This window comes from Stegostoma tigrinum, chromosome 19 (genome assembly GCF_030684315.1).
Source record: "Stegostoma tigrinum isolate sSteTig4 chromosome 19, sSteTig4.hap1, whole genome shotgun sequence".
NCBI classification, from domain to species: domain Eukaryota; kingdom Metazoa; phylum Chordata; class Chondrichthyes; order Orectolobiformes; family Stegostomatidae; genus Stegostoma; species Stegostoma tigrinum.
The window spans coordinates 35547347-35570113 of NC_081372.1; the positions used below are offsets into that span (position 1 = coordinate 35547347).

The 22767-nt window shown below is 41.2% G+C and overlaps 1 protein-coding gene across 4 annotated transcripts in view; it reads right to left on the reverse strand.

Moving 5' to 3' along the window:
* Positions 1-22767, reverse strand: part of rtel1 (regulator of telomere elongation helicase 1) — a 149221-nt gene that overhangs the window by 58525 nt on the left and 67929 nt on the right. For all 4 annotated transcript variants that reach the window (XM_048550500.2, XM_048550501.2, XM_048550499.2 and 1 more), the window contains exons 20-25: positions 18022-18107; positions 16735-16812; positions 16495-16572; positions 14725-14871; positions 10272-10387; positions 8883-9006 (exon numbers count right to left, since the gene is read on the reverse strand). In XM_048550500.2, coding sequence (XP_048406457.2) covers positions 8883-9006; positions 10272-10387; positions 14725-14871; positions 16495-16572; positions 16735-16812; positions 18022-18107 — 629 coding nt within the window. The remainder of the gene's footprint in view (positions 1-8882; positions 9007-10271; positions 10388-14724; positions 14872-16494; positions 16573-16734; positions 16813-18021; positions 18108-22767) is intronic.

Below are 22767 nucleotides of genomic sequence, written 5' to 3' on the forward strand. Positions count from 1 at the left end.
TACTCAGTTAGCATTCGTAATGGACCAAACAGTGTATGGTTACAGGTAACATCGTGGATAGACTACCTTCCCCTCCAGCCAATTTGCAACATGGATTGGGCTGGCACAAAACTTCTCTCAGGTTATCAATTATTTGGAACAAGTAGCTGACAAGGCATATGCTGCACATTTATTGTTACACTGTCATGAAGTGAAAATGACAGTTTATGCTTGCTTATTTTGGTCATGGTTTGTTATCAAAAAAACATCATTTCATGGAAACATGTATCCTCCGATCTCAACCTAGAATAAGATGCTCTGATTTTCTTACACAGTCCAAAGATGTGCAGGTTAGATGGATTGGCCATGCTAAATTGCCCACAGTGTGCAGGGATGTGTAGCTTAGCCATGGGAAATGCAAAGTAATGGGAATAGGGTGGGATGCCCTTCAAAGGGTCAGTGTGGACTTGATGGGCTGAATGGCCGAATCAATGATTCTATGAAGTGATAATGACCAGTTAATCAGTTTTAATGATGTTGGAACTTCTCGTTCTTCTTTGAAATTGCATTTTGGAATATTTAATGTCATTGAAGGCAACTAAGGGGCCTAATTTTAATATTTTGTATGAAAATATGCATATATTAAACATAAATTTTGAGCTCAAGTCTCCGGGATGGAAAGTGTACTGCAGGTTTCCTAATTCAGAGGTGGCAGCACTACCATTGAGCAAAGACTGACATTCTTTAGTGCTGGTCAGGTGAGGTGTTAGAAGTGTTCACCATTCTATTCCAAATAAAGACTGCAATAAATGCATTAACAACTGATGACCAACTGCCTCCTCCATACCTTGTTGTCTCTCCCTCCTTTTCCTTCTTAATTAAATAGAGTGATAGTTACTGTTTTTTTTTATTCAAAAAGACACAATAACCAAGTCTAGACTGTTAGGAAGTAGGAATTAGAAAATTTATAGTTCAAGTTCCATCTCAGTCACTTGAGCTCAAAATCTAGGATAATGTAGCACTGTCTTAGATGCATGCTTCCATGTGGGATATTAAAAATCCCTACTTTTGCATTTGAAATCTCACTTATTGCTTTAAATATTATATGGTCAAAATGATCAGATGCTAGAAATTCATCTGAAGTCTTTTTTTCTGTCTGAAAAATATACAAAATTCATATTTTGACAGTCTTTTTATTTTAAACACCGTATAGCAAAGGAAGCTGAATCCCATTTGGGATGATGCAATGTAAATAGAATGTGAGGCAGAGTCTTTCAAAAAAGTCAATAATTTAATTCATGTTTAAGTTATAGTAATCTCAAGCCAGATCCACTGTTAGTAAATTCAAGGAAACCTTTAGATTTTGCTTTGAATCGTTGAAAGATTATGTAATTTAGATCATACAGGGGAGAACACTTGCAACCTCATAACTCCCCTCGGAAATATCCCTGAACACGTATTGGACTCTAAATGTAATCTGAACTTCAATGATTATTGTTCACAGTTAAACATGGCACCTCATTTACATACAGCTCTGAAAATGACAACCAACACGTCATTTATTTCTGGAGCATTTTAAGAATATCTGGATAGCTTTCTGTTAATCTTATCTTAACACGACATCGATAGAGGTTACCTAAACTAGCTTACATGTAATGAGGTCAATCCAATTCGGCTAAAATGCACACCACAGGTCAATGCTTTCGCAATGTTACAAAGCTGGGTAGAATAATTGCGAATTAAAAAGCAAAGTGTGCTCCTTTAAGAGGTAAAGTATTTTTAAGCTTAAACAGAGAAAAGGTCTGAGAATAAATGGGGAATAGTACAGATAGTTCTAAAATGGAAACATTCAATAATTGGCTTTGTTAATGGATACCTTAGGCTTGTTTTGATAGAGTTTGAATTTGGCCAATTAATTTAAACCAAACACTCAGGTAATTCATAGCCAATTGAATTTAAAGGCTGATGGCATTGACAGACTGAACCCAATCACATTGTGAGAATTTTTTGCATCATCAGTGATATTTAAGAAAGGGTTTTTTTTTTGAAAACCGGCAGAATCAACTGCCATTTGAAAGAGTGAGAAAATGTTCGGCTGCAGCAAAAAGAATTTAAGTCAGGCACTCTCAGATTCTGTAAACTCTCCGAAAAGACCCACTCAAAGTACCATGGCAGTTTATGTTGAAGATCTCAATGATGAAATTGCAGAAAAACCATTTCAAAATCAGACTTGACAGAACAAAAGCATTTGCACAGTGTTCCAGAAGATAGCGTGAATTTGGAGAGATTAAGTTTTAATTCATAGTTGTCTTATTAATTGGGTTTATGTAAGTGGGACTTGTCTTTATTTAAATAGCATTCCAGTAGAATTTAGATCAGTTAGGAAGTTGTTAGTAGTACAAGGGGGAATTGTTGGTTTGTTTATAATTCTGTTAATTTGTTCATTGTTTAAAAAAATACATTTTTTCTTCTTACTTGTAAAGAGGAGATCAGGGATTTTCTCCCTTTAACCACTCTTTCTTTTAATAGATTACAAAGGGAAAGGTGAGCTTCTCTGGGTGTTTTGCGGTAATTATTAGAAAGGAACCTCTAGTCCCATCATAGCAGATTGGGGCTTGTGTTTTTGTTTAATCATCAGAGGGGTTCAGCCATTTTCCCCATCTGTAACAACAATCATGATGTGTTAAGCAACCTGACCAACAGCAGAGTTCAGCCAAATAACAGAAAATTGGCAACCGTCACTTCAATGTGGAATCGAGCCAACAATCCTTTCAAGAAGGAATCAAAGCTTCAACTGCTGAAGCTGAAGGTTCTTGACACAATAACAATTAAGGGTGAAGGATTATTCAGTGGTGTAACTTTACAAAACTGCATTCCCATTCCAATGATTAGACATTGGGACCATTTCCTAGCAATTGAAGGTCATCATGACTTTCTTTCCTAATGCCAGCTTCTCCCACTCTTGAAGGAGTGGGAGAAGTGTGGCAGTATCAAATCAAAGTATTTTGCCTAGTTTAAGATAATGACAACAATTGCCACACAAATGTACAGGCAATCTTTTGGACTCCACTCTAGCTCAAAGGAGCTTAGTGTCAATGGTTGAAAGGAGGAAGAAGGTTTCAAGAGAAAAAGCACACATTACCAAAATGTCAAACATGATTTTTTGAATGTCTGAAAATGCTACAAGAAATTCTGAATCAGCACACGTCAGTCAATTAACATTAGTCATAAAATCTTAAGTATGAAACATGCTAAAAATATGTGTGCTAATACATCATTATTTATCATTGGTGGTCAGTGATTTCAGTCATGTTGAGAAGTGTGAATGTTTTTTTTAAGATAATCAATTAAAATCAGAAATCCCTTTAGTTAAGGACAACCTTGTAGTTTTCTTTTGTTCCAATGGTTTATGTAACATTGATCATTATTTTTAAGCATACTAAAATACTAATTTTCTTTCATGTTAAGCTTGCTGCTGATTGGTACATATTGATTTACAGCACAGGAACAGGCCCTTTGGTCCACTGGGCCTGCTCCGATTCCTAAGCTTTATTTAGACCCACTATTCATTGCCCTTGTGTGTGGTTTCTACCCCTCTGTTTGCCTCCTGTTGATGTGTCTATCAAGATACACCTTAAACATTGCTAACATGCCTCCTTTCAACACCTCCACTGCCAATGCGTTCTTGGCACCCACAAATATCTGGGTGAAAAATTTTTCCCACAAAATGTGGCCTAACTGAAGTTTTATCCAGCCGTCACATAACTTACCAACCTTTACATTCAATGCCCCAGCCGATGGAGGGAAGCATGCTGTATGCCGTCTTGACCACCTTATCCACCGGTCTTGCCAATTTCAGGGATCTGTGGATCTGCATACCCAGATCCCTCTTTGTCAATGCTCCTAAGGGTTCTGCCATTTATTGAATAATTCACACCTGAATTTGACCTTCCAAAATGCATTATATCGCATAGTCTGGATTAATTTCATTATGTCGACCTGCCCGAAAGTATTCACACACCTTTCCCTAGCCTCAACATCCCTCATGTCCCCTTCTTTGCTGAATACTGATGTAATGAATCTCACCCATTTTCTCTGGCTCCACACATGACTCCCTCCCTTATCCTTGACTGGACATCCTCTTTTCCTAGTTACCCACTTGCTCTTAATATGTGTAAAATTCCTTGGGATTCTCCTTAATCCTGCTGGCCAAGAACACTTTGTAGTCCCTTTTAGTTCTCCTAACTCTCAGTTTGAACCCCTTCCTACTTTCTCTACATCCTTCAAGAGCTTTGCTTGTTTTCTGTTGCCTTAACCTTACTTACACTTTTTTTTGAAGCTGATAATTTCCCCGTCATCTAAACAACTGATTTTTAAAAGTCACCCACATGTTAGATATGGATTTATCCTCAAGTAGCCACTCCCAATCCACATTCTCCAATTTTTACCGAATTCAGTTATAATTGTCCTTCCTCCAATTTAACAGCTTCATCTAAGGTCCATGATTGTCCTTATCCGCTAGTATCCAAAAATGTGCAGAATTATAGTCATTATGCCCAAAGTGATCCCCCATTGAAACTTTGATTACCTGGTCGGGCTCATTTCCCAATACCAGGTCCAGTTTGGCCCCTTCCCACTTTGGACTATCCACATACTGTTCCAAAAAACCCTCCCAGACGCACATAACAAATTGCTTCCCATTCAAACCCCCAACGCTAAGGGAGTCCCAATCAATATCTCTGAACTACTACCAACAGCTATGTGTAACTTGCCTGTGACGGCTTTCCACCAAATATTTTACATTAGAATCAGCATTTATTTATAGCATATGACAAAGAAACAGAATGAAATTTCAACTAAAAATGTTGATGCCTTAAAAAGCAAGTGACAAATCCTGTCACTTTCCAAAAGACGTTACACATTTAGCATGCCTTTGTTCATGAGCTGCTTTGTTCACTTTTCTATTTACAGAATCTTGGCATTTTACCAAAGCCAATACTTGCACAATTGATAGTATACTAAATCACAAGCAACTTATTCCCACTGGAAACTTTTAAAATATGTTCTTCGATAGAATCATTTTCATATGATCAATACCAATGATGTAACATTTTGAAGTTAAATTTCTTCGTGATGACGTTTTTAAACCGTTCTGCTTGACTGGCAGCACATTAAAGAAGTTTGTTCAAATAATGTACCACAGCTTGCCAAGGCTTGATCGGTTTTCAGCTAGTGTGTTAGATGAGGTATCACAATTAAAAATGCCTTTGGCAAGTTAAAGAAAAATAATTCATCGCATTTTTGAGGTGGTTGTGTCAAGCTACATTCTTTAACTAGTTGCAGATCAACCAGTATACATACAGCTAAATGCTATGAGGAAGGTCGTTTCAGATTTTTGACCCAGTGGTGATGAAGGAACAATAATATAGATGGGGCACAGACAGGCATTTCTGTGGCTGCATTCAAGACCCAAGAATGGCATTATGCCTCCCTGGTGCCAAGGTCAAGAACGTCTCTGAGCGGTTGCATGAAATTCTTAAGGGGGAGGGTGAGCAGCCAGAGGTTGTTGTATACATTGGTACTAATGACAGATAGAAAGAAGATTAGTTCCTGTGGAGTGAGTACAGGCAGTTAGGAAAGGGGCTGAAAAGCAAGACCACAAGGGTCATAACTTCAGAATTACAACCAGGGCCACATGCTAACAAGGCAAGGAATAGAAAAATAGGCCAGATGAATGTGAGGCTAAGGACCTGATGCAGGGGGCAGAGTTTTCAGGTTCTCGCATCACTGGGACCTCTTCTGTGGCGAGAGTGAACTGTACAAGAGGGACAGGTTACATCTAAACTGGAGGAGAACCAATATCCTCCCAGGGAGGTTTGCTAGTGCCACTTGGGACGGTTTAAGCTAGAAATGGCAGGGGGCTGGGAAGTAGAGCAACAGGTCAGCCAGCAGGAAGGATTGAGGGGAAGGTAGATGTTAGGACCAGTAAGTCTGGAAGGAAGGACAAGCAGATAGAGGTAAATAAACACAATGGGGCTAATGGGCTGAAGGGTTTTGTTACAACACAAGGAGTACTATGGGTAAGGCAGATGAGCTTAGAGCCTAGATAACTATATGGCACTATGATGTTGTGGCCATTACAGAGACTTGGTTCAGAGGGGGACAGGACTGACTGCTCAACTTTCCAGGGTTTCATTGTTTTACATGAGATGGAGGAAGGTTAAAAGAAGGTGGAGGAGTTGCATTACTGATCAGGGAGAATGTTGCAGCTGCACTCAGGACATACGGAGGGCTCTTCCACTGAGGCAATGTGGGTACAGCTCAAGAATAAGAAGGGTACAATCACTCTGTTGGGATTATAACAGAATCCCACCAAGAGTCACCGAGACACTGAGGAACAAACATGTAGACAGATTATGGAAAGATACACTAGCAACAGTGTTGTCAGAGTGGGTGGCTTTAACTTCCCAAATATTAAATGGGACTTCCTTAGAACAAGAGGCTTACACAGGGTAGTTTTCTTTTGGTGCATCCAAGAGAGTTTCTTGAAACAATATGTGTGTAGTCCAATTGGAGGAGGGGCCATGTTGGACCTTGTATTGAGATTGGCCAGGTGACTGACTTTTCAGTGGGAAAGCAATTTGGAAACAGTGATCACAATTCTTAAGTTTTATGGAAGTTATGAATAAGGATAAGTTGGACCTTGTGCGAAGGTATGAAGCTAGGGGAGACACAATTATGTCCGTATTTTGCACGAGCCAGGGAGTGTTAATGGGGAGGAGCTGTTATCGAGTAAGTCTACATTTAACATGAGGTTGTTGAAGGACCTGCTGAAATGACTTTGACAAGTAGGGTTAAAGAGAATCCCAAGGCATTTGATACAAACATTAATAAAAACATGATGATAAATAGGGAGGGGGCAGGACCATTGAAGGACAAAGGAGAGAACTTGTGCTTGGAGGCCCAGGATGTGGACGAGACCTTTACATGAGTAATGTACATCGGTATTCACCAAGGAAAAGGAGATGGAGGACAATGAGACTGGTGTGGAACATGCCAAAATGCTAGGGCATTTTGAAATCAAGAAAGAAATGGTGTTGGGTCTCTTGAAAAGCATTAAAGGTGGATAAGTCCCAGGGCCTGAAGGTATCTACTCTAGGATTTTAAAAAGGCAAAAGAAGGGATTGCAGGGGTCTTGAACAAAATGTTTGTATCGTCGTTAGCCACTGGAGAGGTCCCAAAGGACTGGCTCGTACTTAACATTGTTCCTCTGTTCAACAAGGGAAACAGGGATAATCCAGGAAACTAAATAAGTGAGTCCCTCATTGGTGGTTGAGAAGCTATTGGAGAGAATTCTTAGGAATAGGATTCATTCACATTTGGAAAAGCATGGCTCAATTTAGGGACAGTCAGCACGGTTTTGTGTGGGGCAGGTTATGTCCTACTAACTTGATTTGAATTCTTTGAGACAGTGAAGGTGATCGAAGAGGGTAGAGCAGTAGATATTTACATGGATTTTAATAAGGCTTTCAACAAAGTCCCTCATGGTAGGGTCATCCAGAGATACAGAGGATCCACAGTGACTTGGTTGCTTGGATTCAGAATTGGTTTGCCCATAGAAGGCAGAGTGCAGTGGTGGAAGGGTGTTTTTCTGCAGGGGGTTCTGTGACTAGTGGTAACTGTAGAGTACTGCATTCAATTCTGTTTGCGACATTACGGGAAGGATGCAGATGCTGGAGTTACCAGGATGCTGCCTGGATTAGAGGGTGTAAGCTTTAAAGACGACTTGAGGGGCAAGGTTTTACTGAGGAGGAGGAGTTCAGCATGTCCTGCCAGGGGTGTTAGTGGAGGCAGATATGATAGGGGCTTTTAGACAAATATGTGAATATGCAAGAAATGGAGGGATACCGGCTAAGTGAGGGCAGGAGGGATTAGTTTAATTTGATGTCATGTTCAATACAACATCATGGGCTGGAGGGCCCGACCTTGTTCTGTACTGTTCTACATATGTCAGGATGGTATGCATCAGGAGGGGTACATGCAGGTGACAATGTTTCGACCTGCCTACTGCCCCTGTGGCTTAGGGTAACAGTCTTAGGTTTGTAAGGTCCTGACAAAGAAACCTTAGCAAATTGCTACAATGCAATCTGGTGTATAATGCTGCCATTGAGCACAGACAGTGAGGAAACAACCATCTTAAAGTTGTAAATTGGGTGTCAACCCAGTAGGTTCTTTTATCTTGGATAATGTTGAGCTTCTTAAATATTGTTGGAACTAGAGTCCCCTAGGGAAGTATAGAGTATTCCATCATACTAACGTGCACCTTGTAGATGATGGGCAGGCTTTGGTAGGTCAGAGAGTGAATTTTCTGTTAAAGAATCCAGGCTGTGACCTGCTCTTGTTTACATGCTAGCTCAGTTAAGTTTCTGGTTAATGCTTGGCCCCAGGCTGTTGATGCTGGTGGATTCTATTATGTTAATATACTAAGAATCTAGTTGCCAGGACCTGTATTCTTGCTGAAGGCAGTTATTGTTTTAGCATTAATGTTACTCATGCCCTATCAGCCCAAGTGGCAAATAAACCCGTAACTGTGTTTTTTTCAATAAACCAAAAAAAATTCTTGTGAACAAAACAAGGCTGGTCTCTTCAAAAGGATGAGCACAGTGACTAAAAAGGATGACTATCAAACATACTGGTGCAACATTTAAGTGTTAAAGACAGACTACCTTATGGACAGTTTTGTACATCATGAACAAAACTTCGGAATACACTTAACTAATCCAGGAGGCTAGAGGATTTCAAGAACATAAGTTAACAGTCACCATCTTACTTTTCTTCTGAGTACAAAACATTTATCTTACAGATAGCATTGTACCAATTCAAATTAAACACTGGGTTCTTACAATTTTTTGAGCAATACGAAAAAACTGAGATACATCTCGAATTGTGTGTCCAAAGTTGTCATAGATTTTGATATATGGTCGTACCCATGATGGCAACTGTGACATTACCTCTGTTCCGGTAAATCTGAAAATAAGGTCAGAATACAAGTGAGGTTGATCCGGAAAATCATTTTGAACTTAAGTTTGAAATTAATATCTAGTTGATGCCAAATGTGGCTGCTCTTTTGAGTCAATCTGTAAAGCTAATTCTCAAGTTATTTCCTGGCTTTGATGTAAAATGTTAAAAACAAAACTTGCAACCGTTGAAAAATGGGTGCACAATGTGACATTCTTCCTCCACAAAATCCTACAGTTTAAAAGGATCAGCATAAGCAGTTTCATCAATCCATTTTAATCACTGTCATTTTTGCTGAGCTCACTTTGCTTTTGGCAGGCAAGGAAAGATTAGCCAGTCATTGAAATCGTATTGTCCAAGAGCAGGCACATAGCGAGAATGCAAACAACTTCAGGAATGAACTCACCGTAGCAAAATGCTAAATGAGAACATGGAGAAAAGACAAATCAGGAGGGAAACACACTCCAACCCAAATCCCTCTGAATTAGTAGCCCACCATTCTCTCAGACCCAACCATAACACTGGCAAATCCACTAACGTGAGTAGGACTGTACTGACCTTCAGCTAGCAGAGGCCAAATACCATTTCTCCAACAATAACTCCTACCTCCCTGGATCACAACCCGCACGCCCCCCACCCAACTTCAACAGTTGAGACCCCAGAACTGGTCCTTGTCATGCTTTATCAGAAGTTGCCAATACACGAGACCCATTTCGTTCTACCATTTGCTTCCTGTTTGCCAATGAGTCCTCATCGATGCCATTATCATAATTCAAAATACATCATGGGAAGGGGGCTGTGGAAGGATAGATGTTGCAATGGGGAGTTGTTTGATCTACTGAGTATTTTTCACCATTCCTGCATTGTTTGGAGAGGGAAGGACAGCTCTGGAATCAATAATAGAAAGGCATAGAGAGAGATGATGTTTTCTGACAAACAGCAGTTAACTTTGATGGTGAGTGACAGCAAAGAAAAACTGATTCTCTATCAGTAATATCAATGTTTAAATATTGCACCTGTTCAAATGGCAAAAGGCAGATTTGAATCTGCACAGCGAAATCACACTTGTGACAAGAATAAATGGACAAATTTTACCATTCAAATGCTTGAACAGAATACATTACACGTGCAGTCTCTGTCAATTAAGATTACTAAGCATTGAAATATATGGTGGCGAGAAAAGAGCTATGCTATTAGTCAATTCCTGAGCTTTAAAGAAAAATCAATGTTGCTTATTGGAAGACGTTTGAACAAAATCTAATCTACTTACACACCTATGATCACACAGGAAGATGGCTCCATAATCATTGCGGTGACGAATAACCCTGCCGATGGCTTGATTGACAGCACGTGATGCTTGCTGCCTATACCATTCTTGTCCAGATAAATGCTTTGAAAAAAATCAAATGTTATCCAGCTTTATCCTTTAAGTCATGCTGTAAGTGTTCACATGTCAACATGACATCTTCAATCACAAGCCATGTTTTGCAGGTATAAATGACAAATTGTTCCACACATGTGACCAGTTTTATTTAGATTTAGCATGTAATTTCCAAAATAATTTCTGACAAGAAACAGAATTATTTCTACCATGATGCCATCACCAAACACATCTTCCCCTACCTTCCCTTTCAGAATTCTGAAAGGATCATCCCTTTCTTACACCGTTGCTCACTCAACCAACCAAATCCCTCTCTCTTGTTTCTATATGGGCCAAAGAAAATGCAATATCCGGTCTTTTATGTCCTTCCTCTTCTTACATTCCAAGGTCCTCAAATCATCTGCCGATTCCTTGTACTCTTTCAATACTATATTCTGTATTCGTTGCTCACTGTGATCTGCTCTACATGTGAGGCACCAAATACAGACTAGGAACAGCATCTCATCTTTTCGAGAATTTACAGCCTGATGCACTCAGCATGCAGTTCAACATTTCAACCATGGCCTGCGCTGATACCTTTCTCTTTGCTAGTCTTGACTTTAATGTTTTTTTGTTCACTTGCAATAGCTGCTGTTCACAATTCTGCCATTCACACGTCTTCTAGGCACATCTCCACACTTTATTATCTGGGTCTCCAGACCCACAGCAATATGGTTCACTCCTAACTGCCCTCTGGGCAAATATGGATGGCGACTAAAATGCCGGCCTAGCCAGTGATTCCATCTCATTGGTAAACAAAAAAAAACTAGACGTAACTAATCGTAGCAACGCCCAAGGAGAAAGATAAAAGAACTGATCTTTCAGATTGGCGTTTCATCAAAACATTCCGTTGTTTTCTTTACAACATTACCACCCCCATGATCCTTGCACCACAAAGACTTTTGACATTTAATCTACTCTGCCCACTCTCCCAAAACAGACCTTCCTTTTGTTATTCCACCCCTCGCTTTCTATTGCTTAGGAACTTCTCTAACTTTTCATCAGAATGTTTTGATGAAACACCAATCTGAAAGGTCAATTCTTTTTCTTTCTCCTTGGGTGTTGCTACGATTAGTTACATCTAGTTTTTTTTTGTTCACCAATGAGATGGAGTCACTGGCTAGGCCGGCATTTTAGTCGCCATCCATATTTGCCCAGAGGGCAGTTAGGAGTGAACCACATTGTCTGGATCTCCAGACCCACAGCAACAAAGTGTGGAGCTGGATGAACACAGCAGGCCAAGCAGCATCTTAGGAGCACAAAAGCTGATGTTTCAGGCTTAGACCCTTCATCAGAAACCCAGGTGGCTTTGTTCCAAAAATTGACAATGAATTCATAGTTATCATTAGACTCTTAAATTCCAGATTTCTTTAAAAATGAATTCAAGTTCCACCATTTGTCATGATGGGATTCAAACCTGGGCTTTTGGATCATGATTTGGGTCTCTGGATTAACAGTCCAGCAATAATACCACTAGGCCATCGCTTCCCCATATCCTGACTTTACTTCAAAATTCTAGCATCTGTAGTACTACACCTTTGCTAGAATTTCTTAGCAACATTAGGGTGTCTCCATCAGAGTTCTGAAGGAGATAGCTGATGAGTTGGTGGAGGCATTGCTGGTGAAGCTTCAAGAGTCACTGAAGTTAGGGAGGGTCCAAGTCAACTGGAAAATGGTTAACGTAATAGTCCTACTTAAGGAAAGCAAACAGAAGACAGGAAATCCTAGGCAAGTTAGCCTAACCTTTGTTATTGGTAAGATTTTCGAGTTCATTAATAAGCATGGGAATGTGGATCGGCATGGTAAAATAGGGTTGAGTCTCCACCACTTCTTCAAGGGGAGGCCATGCCTGTTAGAATTCTTTTGAGGAGGTAATGAGCAAGTTAAACAAAGGAGACATGATCTATTTGGATTTCCAGAAGGTCTTCAACAAAGTGCCACACAGGCAGCTGCTAAATAAGAGCCCATTGTGTTGGGGATGAGACACTGGCGTGAACAGAGGATTGGCTGACTGGCAGAAGGCGGTGTGAGAGGATAAAGGAGCCTTTTTCAAGCTGGCAACTGGCGATTAAAGGCATTTTACAGGGGTCAGTGTTGGGACCACAACAATCCACGTTATATATTAACAATTTGGATGAAGGAAATGAAGCATTATCATTTAAGTTTGCAGATGACACTAAGATAGGAGGAGGGGCAGGTAGTGTTGAGGAGGCGTGGAGGATGCAGAAGGACTTCGACAGGCTAGGACAGTGGGGCGAAGAAGTGGCAGATGGAATATAATGTGGGGAAGTGTGAGGTTATATACTTTGGTAGGAAAAATAGAGGCATAGACTACTTTCCAAATGGGGAGAGGCTTCAGAAATCTGAAGCACAAGGGGATTTACAAGTCCTAGTTCTGAATTCTGTTAATGTTTACATGCAGGTTAGGAAGGCAAATGCAATGTTGGCATTCATTTCAAAAGGGCTAGAACACAACAGCAGAGACGTCCTGCTGAGTTTCCACTATCAGAGAGATTGGGAACCGGGGCAGAGCCTCAGTGAAGGGGCAACCCTATAGAACTCAGATGAGGAGGCATTTCTTTCGCAAGATGGTGGTGAATCTGCAGAATGCATTGCAGCAGAAAGCTGTGGACGCCCAGTCGTTGACAGTATTTAAGACAGAGACAGATAGGTTATGATCAGTATGGGGATCCAAGATTACAGGAAGTAGGCAGGAGAATGAGATTGAGAAACTTATCAGCCATGATTGATTGGCAGGGCAGATTTGATGGGCTGAATGGTTTATTTCTACACCTAGACCTTATGGTCTTATGGATAGTGAGATGAATTGAGGGTTGATCCCAGGTCTAGATGGATGTTCTTATGAGAGTAGGTTGTACCTGTATTCACTGACTTGAAGAATGTGAGGTGATCTTGTTGAAACACAAGATTCTTGGTGGCTTGAGTGGGTAGATACTGAGAGACAATTTTCTCTTGTGGGAAGGTCTCAGACTAGAGTGCATAATCTCACACCAAGTGGACCAAGGCTACAACAAGTTACTTTAGCAGAACCCATGCTGAAAATCAGTCAGCAGGTTGTTACAAAGCAATTGATGCTCGATAGCACTATTGATGATTCTTTCCATTATTTGATCAAAGCAGATGGTTGGGATGTTAACTGGCCAGGTTAAATGGATCCAGTTTTTTTGTGTATAGGACATAGGTGATCAATTGCTCACGTTGTTGCGAAGTTGGCAGCGTTGGCGCTGTACTGGGACAGCTCACTTTGGGGAGCAGCAAATTCTCAAGCATGCCTTCCGTACTAGAGGATAGTTTCAAAAAGTTGGGAATGCTCTCTGTGGAGAGAAGGCGGAGAGGAAATTTAATGGAGGCTTTCAAAATCATGAGCAGGCCGGATAGAACACACAAGGGGAAGCTGTTACCCATCGTAAAAGAGGGGGAAAAGAAGAATCAGAGGTATGGAAAGCGCTGCCTGAAAATGTGGTGGTGGGAACCTCAGTTGAAGCATTCAAGAGGGCATTGGATGACTGTTTGGGGAAAAATGGCATGGAGGGATATGTGGGGTCGGGGGTGGTGAAGGGGCGGGAGATTGGTCCAAGGGGCTAATTAGCCTCCTTTTGGTATCATAACAATTTTGCAATTCTGTTGCCAGAGTTCTGTCGGGCTATACATTTTACAGCATCAAGCGCCTCTGGTTATTTCTTGATATCATGCAGAGTGAATCAAATTGGTTGAAGACTGACATCTGAGATGCCAGGGACCTCCAAAGGAGGCAGAGGTGGACCAGCCTGGCATATCTGTTTGAACATAGTTGCAAATGTTTCAGCCTTACTTTTTGCACTGACGTGTTGATCTCCTCTAACATAGACATATTTATACAGCCTCTATCTCAATAAGTTGTTTAATTATTCAACACATTCACAACCATATGTGGTAGGTCCAGAGAGCTTAGGCTTAACCCATTGGTTGTGGAATCACTTAGTGAATATGTCTGAACTATCATTAATAACATCCTTGAGGACATCCTACACTATTTAACATGGAAAAAAAAGTAAAAATGCTTGTGCATCGTTGAAACAGTTGAAGTTGCTTCTAGAATGGTGTTCATCTATTTCTAATGCACCTATCACGTCTGACATGTTCAAAGAGAGAATGTTTACAGCTTCATTTAGATTTAAGGTACAAACTAGTGATGACCAGTAAATCAGGTAATCAAGAAAACATCATAAGCACAAAAAATCTTTAACCAGATAGCTTCTAAAAGGACAAATTTATTAAACAATTGTATACTTTTACGTATGCAATACCTGAGCAGTTCCAACACACTTCAGTCTCATTTCATCAAGGAATTGCATCTTCAGCACTACTTTAGGGTCCATCCGAGGTGGAAAAGGCAGTCCAGTAACAATCACACCTCGCCCATTCATGTCTGCAAAATCCAACCCTTCGCTAGCCTGAAGAACAACAAATACAACTTCTGGTTCATTCCATCACTCTGGCCTGGGTTCAAACCACATGAAATGAATACAAGGTAACCCATGATCACATTGTACTATTAAAATTTTACATGAAAACACAGAGCAATATCACCTCCCCCATCTTTGATTATTTCTCAAATTTGCTGCACTTCGAACTACCTTCTGTGGCAGAGCATGCAATCCACTACCTGTACAAGGCAGGTAACTGATACCAAGATCTCAATTGCTTCAATTTCACTGCTGAATTATTTTTACAAGTCCAACAACTTTATCAAATACTACTTTTTGTAATGTTTCCTGCACCTTCAACACCACACCACCCCTTCCCCCAACAAACAAAACTTACTCCTAACAAATTCAATGTGGAGAAACTCAGCAGATCAATTGTCTGTGGAGACAAGAATCATGCCAGACTCAAAACATTGTTTCTCTCCACATAAATGATGCCAGATGCGTTGAATTTCTCCTGCATTCTGTGTTTGTTTCAGATTTACAGAATCTGCAGTATTTTGCCTTTATTCAAAAACTTGCCTCTAGTTGACTAGTTTGTTCAATTTAACTTTTTCGTTTGGAATCCTATTGTCCTCACATATCATCCCACCAATTTCAGCCTTCAGCATATCATTCTCCGCCAAACACAACCAAAGCGATGCTACCCCATCCCCCCACTCCCGATCCCTATCTGCCTTTTGTAGGGACCAATCAGATGTGGCCTCCTCTACATCGGTGAGACCAAGCACAGACTCGGAGGTCTCTCTGTGTGACAAACGATAACCTTCCGGTTGCCAACCATTTTAACTCCTCCTCTCACTCCCCAGGTGATTTGTCCATCCTGGGCCTCCTCCAATACCACAATGTCACCACCCGCAAATCGGAGGAGCACCACCTTGTATTCCACCTCACGAGCCTACAGTCCAATAGCCTAAACATGGAATTTAGCAGTTTTAAAATCTCCCCACCCCTGGCCTCATCCCATGCCCAACCCTCCCCCTCATCCCCACCTCCTTGACCTAACATAAGCTGTCCACTTTCTCTCCCACCTAGCCGCCCCATATTTCCCACCAACCAATCCCCATCGCTGCCTACCTGCATTCGCCTTTCACCTCCTATCTTCCCCAGGCCCACCCTTCCTCTCTATTAATTTACCAGCTCCCATTTCTGAAGAAGGGTCCCAACCTGAAACATTAATTTACTGTTTCTCTGATGCTGCCTGGCCTGTTGTGTTCCTTCAGCTCTACACTGTTGTGTGTCTGACTCCTACGTCTGCAGTTCTGGTTTTCTCTATTCATCATATTGCTCTCTGGCCCCGGTGCTACTTTAGACCAAAAGACCATAAGACATAGGAGTGGAAGTAAGGCCATTCGGCCCATCAAGTCCACTCCACCATTTAAATCATGGCTGATGGGCATTTCAATTCCACTTCCCTGCACTCTCCCTGTAGCCCTTGATTCCTTCTGAGGTCAAGATAGCACAGCCAACGTTCACAGGTAGTCAACATGTTGGATTCCATTCAGTAACTGTGTATAACCTAAATATCACTTGGATAATTAAAGCGAGGCTCTTCATTGAAGAATTGTTCAGTAAGGTCTAATTTCTCACCTTTCCTCTGCACACTGCACAGAAACATGCTCCATTTGACTTTGGATCACCGACTTTATCATAATATGCATCCATAACCTGAAATTGATTTGCCATGAGTAAGTTAAAATGTACAAACTCAGACCAAACGCCAAAAACAGTCAAGATGTCTGCAGTCATTTTGTTTCTTTATGGAGTGAATGGAATCGCATGGAGGTTTACAAACCAATGAAAAGGAAACAAAACCAAGAAACAGCAAACCTCTGTAAATGATCCTTTGCCTTTCACTTCCACAAAGATGGGTTTGATCTCTTCTATTCTGTTGGAAATGCCTTGCTCCTGTTAGGAAAAAACAGTTTGAAACGGAAAAGAGTGAATCAATTCTGTCATCTGATTCTTGATGACAACATATTCTAACATTGTACAAAAACATTTACAGAAGTTACATAACACACACATGAGAGGAAAATTTGGGTATCACTATTTTTAAAATTGTTCAGAATTTCATCCAACAAATTTGAAGGAACTTATAATTTTGCTGATGTAAGAAATGAATACATGCAGATGTCACATGTTCTCCAAGCACAATGTGGAAGTAGGTCAATGGAAATATTTACATTGCTAAAAATAAACTACACACAAGTAAACTGTTAAAGTTTCTACTTAGTCTATTAACTTCTTGCCCCCGCCCTTTATTTGTTCAATACATTGAAGTCCCATGCTCAAAGTGTACGATGTGTCCCTGCCACCATCAGTGCTTCCTCCCAAGAGGTGAAGGGCTGAAATATTGCGAAAGGCAGCAGGTGGTAATTAGTAGGTAATTTCTTTGCCCATATCTGACCTGCGTCATGAAGCCTCATGGCTCAGTGTCAATATTGTAGACTCTAGGTCAAGTCTCTTATGTCTGTATACATTATGCTGCCACCTCTGATCAGTCTGTGTTGACAACTGGCAAAATTCTGAGAGCATGACTACACCTGTCCATGAGACAGCTTTCAAAATTACAGCACAATCTCCAGATGTTCAGAAGCAGGGTTTGCACACTCGATAGGGTTTGTCGTGCATTTGGCATTTTCAGATGCCTAGCTTAACATTATGTGGCTCATCTGATGTTATCCTTTTATGACTTTGGCATGACCAAGCAGCTTGCTGGGCAGAAGACAGTCAATCACCTTGAGCGGGTCTGCAGTCAGATGCAGGCCAGACCAAGGTAGAGATGGCAGATTTCCTCCACGGAAAGACAGGAGGGAACTAGATGGGATTTTACCACAATCTGATAGTCTCACCGTCAACACGCTTCTTATTCATCAATCACTCTATGATTTGAACTGAACTCAAACCCATGTTGCCAGAATGATAGCTCTGGATTATTAGTCCAGTAGCAATCTCATTACACTAGAGTCTCTCTCCACATAGAACTACAGCAATTTGGTTAACCATTAATTGTTCATTAAATTGACCTGATGTGCCTCTCAGTTGTATAAGGGTGAAGAAGAGGCTTCGTCCACATTTCATGGCTGAATTCAAAAGAATTCTGTGGTTACTTACTTTCCAGAACTCAAGGCTTTTATCCATGACAGGATACGATGGGAAGAACACCAACAACCCATTTGGCACGACTCTGGACAGATTAACTAGAAGTGGAGATGGCAAACAAACATGCAATGGAATAAATCATGGGATGTGAAAAGTCAATTCAAACATTCCAACCAAAAGCAAAAGTAGCTGGAAAGCTCAGCAGGCCTGGCAACATCTGTGAAGAAAATAAATCAACAGTTAACATTTCAGGTCCGATGGCCCTTCCTCAGAACTGATGGTAGCTGGGAAAGCGTCAGACAGGACCAACTTGTGTTTTTGTTCCTGATTTACAGCATCCATTGTTCTTTCGGTTTTTATCAAACATTCCAAACTTTGCCAAAAACAAGTTAGAAGGACTTAAAATGTATTACTGAACTTGATTCTTGAAAAAATATAGAAACCACATTTCACTAAATGCTTTGTTTCTTTAGAGCACTGGAAGCTTTACAGAATTGATATTTGATTATGTTGTAGAGCACATTAGTTTGAAGTACATTCAAGGTGGGGGAGTAAAAAGGAATGTACTAACAGTAAAGAATATTAGAAAAAACAGCTGCTCTGTGCAGCTGACATAACAGTCCTCAAAGCCATATTGTCCGGTGGTGCCAAGCTTAAGGACAACTCCGCAGGGCTGGAAAGGAAGGATCCAGTTATGGCCCATGAGCGTACCGATGGCACAGTTTTAGGGCCAAGAGGTGGCGGACTGTGGTGGAATATGCAGCTATGATCCAAATTAAAAAGCAGGTCCAAAACCGTAATGATCTCTGGGCTACCATCTGAGTAACAAGCAAATGTGTTAAGATAAATAAAACCAGAGGTTTGAGTAGATGCTGGAAAGACCGTTGAGAGAGAAATTGGTTTGTGTCACCAGAATGTAGGAAAGAGGGAGCTGTCATGTAGAGAAGTTTCATTTGAACCATGTTTCAATCAGTGTACTGGCAAATCATAACAAGAGCTAAATCTGCAATTACCTCAGGCATTACTGATATGGTGGGTCTTAAACTTCACAAAGCATTGCAATCATCCACTTATGGTTATCTGAGCCTTTGATTCCACCTCAAGGTCTATTCCATCAATGACTACCTCAATGACTGCTTCTGTCTGGCATGCTACCTTTTGCACTCTAAGAACTGTATCCAGCGCTGATTCACAGGCACAAAATAGGCTGTGTGCCAACAGCTAACTCACTTCATCAAGGGGAGATATGTCTCCAGGCCATCCCTGAGCAATAGTATTGTTCAGCTACATCAAATCGAAGTTGCTAGTAAGATTTTTGCCACACCACTCTCTCAACTGTGCCAAGATATTGATGCTCGCAGGTTTCTTCTGAGCTCCTCACAGCCTCCCCTAACAGAGAGCTTGTGACTTTCCCACTTTTGCAGGGAATGACTTCTGAGTCATGTCCCTGACTTTTAACAACTTGCCAATTCCTAGAATTTCTTTCCAAGTTTGTTCTAATAGTAAGGAGTCATCCAACTGATTTTGATGCCTTCGCTGCAGAATAATTAAGATTCCACACGCCTAACATGGAGTCTTCTCATATCTTTCTCTAACTAATTCTGAGCCCTGAAATGAAGCTTAAACTGACTTATGTGACCTATAAAAAACACTTGCAATAAGCTCCATTCATCTCAGGGCAGAATTGAGCATTGTTATCTTTTGGAATTGTTCTCTAAATATTACATTCTCTCAAACTGCTGGAAATGAATCATTCACAAAGTACATAAAGAGTTTCTAAAGCTAATAATGGTTCCTAAGAGGATGAGAGTGAGGAATTAATATTAAGAAGCAAGGAAATGAGAGAAACTTCAAACAGTTTGTTTTGCATAGAAGACATTACGTATCATCGCCACAACACACAGTTTTCGATTTACCTCACAGCAATGCTTCACCTCACCACGGACAAGCTCACCACTGGAGTGGATCTAACTTAGAGAACCTGCAAGAAATTATTCAACCTCTGCCATCTTCAGCCAAAACCAAAGCCACCCGGACCAGCGTTGTAAGGTGCAGTACACAGATGATGCTTGTGTGTGTGCAATTTTTGAGGAAGTACTCCAGATAATCATCAGCACCTTTACAGGGGCACGTGAGAGCACTGGTCTCACCCTGAACATCCACAAAATCCGCAACCTGGCCCGGCATGGTGGAGCAAATCCCCGATCATAGAGGTCCACGAAGAGGCCTTAGAGAACATTGGCCACTTCCAATTCAGCAGGAGTGTCCTGCTGGCCAAAGCTGCTATTGATGAAGGGATCCAGTATCGGCTTCAGTGTGCTAGCACAGCCTTTGGCCACCCGAGGAAAAGGATGTTTGTGAACAATTAGATCCAATACCAAGATCATGGTTTATTGACTTGTGATGGTTCTCACCCTCCCATATGGCTCTGAGATGTGGAATGTCCACTGAAGCAGTGCCGTCAATGCCGCCTGTGCATGATACCTGTGGATCTGCTGGGAAGTAAGACACACCAACGCCAGCATCTCCAGCATCGAGGCACTGACCACTGTTGATCTGCTACGATGGGCTGGGCATGTCATCCACACTACTGACATGAGAGTCCCCAAGCAGGTGCTCTGCTCCCAGCTCTGAAACAGCAGGCAAAGCCCAGGTAGACAGAGGAAATGCTTCAGTGGTAAAGCCCTCAATGATGAAGAGCAGCATTCCCACAACCCCTTGGAATCACTGCTCCAAGACCATCCAAAGTGGAGAAGGAGCATCCAAGAAGGCATCGAGTAGCTGCAGACTGGTCGTCGGGGAGAAAATGGAAGGCGGCAAAAACAGCAAAAAGAGCATGCTGTTGCAACATTCCCCCACCCACCCCATCCCTGTGATCACCACCTGCCTCAAGTATAACAGAGCCTGTGGGGACCACATTAGCCTGTACAGCCACCTACCCTGAGAGTGGAAGAGAGTCATCCTCATCTGTAAGGGACCACCACCGATCATGATTATGGTGGGAAAAAAGACATTAAAAGCATTTCAACAGGAGTAGAAAAACAAGGGGAGAAATGGAGATGAAATATAGAAAATCTAAAGGGACTTAAGACTGACAGGCTTTTGGCCTTGACAGCTTCTAAGCTGGGATTGTAAAATGGGGCTGCTGAGATAGTCATTGCAACCATTGCAATCTTTCAAAACTCCCTAAATTTTGGAAAGGCCCAGAACAATTAAAAACTGTCAATGGTTCAGGAAAAATGTGAGAGCTACAGTCCATTTAGTCATTGGGAATTCACTGAAATCTATCAATCATCGAGGAATAAATAACTGAACATATTGAAAAATCATAAAATTGTATTGGCTCAGCCTGATCGTATGAGAGGGAAGTAGCATCATACAGTGCAGAAGATGACCTTTGGCCCAGTGTCTGTACTGCCAAAACTACAATAAAATGTATTAATCCAACTTTCCAGCACTTGGCCCATAGCTTTGAATGTTATGACATTTCAAATACTATAACAAATATACTAGCATTCTTTGAGGATGCAACAAGCAGGGCGGAAAAGGGAGTGACAAGTAGTGTAGTATATTTGGATTTTCAAAGACATTTAACAGAATATCATATAATAGGAAACTGCGCATAGTATGAGTTCATGGTGTTGAAGGCAATATATTAGCTTTGCTGGAGGGTTGACAAACAAACAGGAAAAAGCCAGATAAATCGGTTATTTTCAGTTTGGCAAAGTATAACCATTTAGGGGCAGGAGGCGCGCACGCAGGATTAGCACTAGGACCTCAACCATAAACAATCTATTCAGATGACTCAATGAAACAATTAGAATGTTTTCCAGCCAAAAGGTCGCAAGAAGGATATAGAAAATTTCCGAAAAGAATGTAGGTTAGTTCAATGAGTGGGCAAAAGAACTGCGTATAAAATAGCAAAGTATAACATTGTAAAATGTGAGGATGTCTGCTGTGGTAGGCATAATAGAAAACCAGACAGACGGTAAGCTGCTGTAGTCCAAAGGAATTGGGATTTTCTCATATAAAACCACAACAAGTTAGACTGTAGATGAAGCAAGTCATGGAATATTGACATTTATTGCGAGGGGAACAGAGCAAAGAAGTAAGGAAGTCTTTTGTTAGGTTTACACACCATTGGTGAGACTACATCTATGAGTAATATAGCAGAGATTTGGCCTCCTTATTTAAGGAAGGGTATCTACTTGCATTGGAGGCAGTTCAGAGAAGGTTCATTAAATTGACTCAAGGTGAAGGGGTTGTCTTGTGGGGAAAATATCATAAAATTGAGCTTATACTCATTGGATTTAGAATAGTCAGAGAAGATTGTACTGAAACACTAGTTTCTGCGTGAGCTTGACAGGCTCAATCTTGAGGATGCCTTTCCACATGGTGGCGAATCTAGAATCAGAATTCCAGTTAAGACAGATGAGGAGGAATTTCATTTCTTAGGAGGTTGTTAATCTTTGGAATTTTCTACCCTAGATAGCTGTGGAGGCAGAGAGGAGTTCTGAGGAAGGGATGCTCTACCTGAAATGTTAACTCTGATTTCTCTTCACAGTTGCTGCCAGACCTGTTGAACTTTTCCAGCAAAGTGTGGAGCTGGATGAACACAGCAGGCCAAGCAGCATCCTAGGAGCACAAAAGCTGATGTTTCGGGCCCAGACCCTTCATCAGAAAACGTCAGCTTTTGTGCTCCTGAGATGCTGCTTGGCCTGCTGTGGTCATCCAGCTCCACACTTTGTTGTCTTGGAT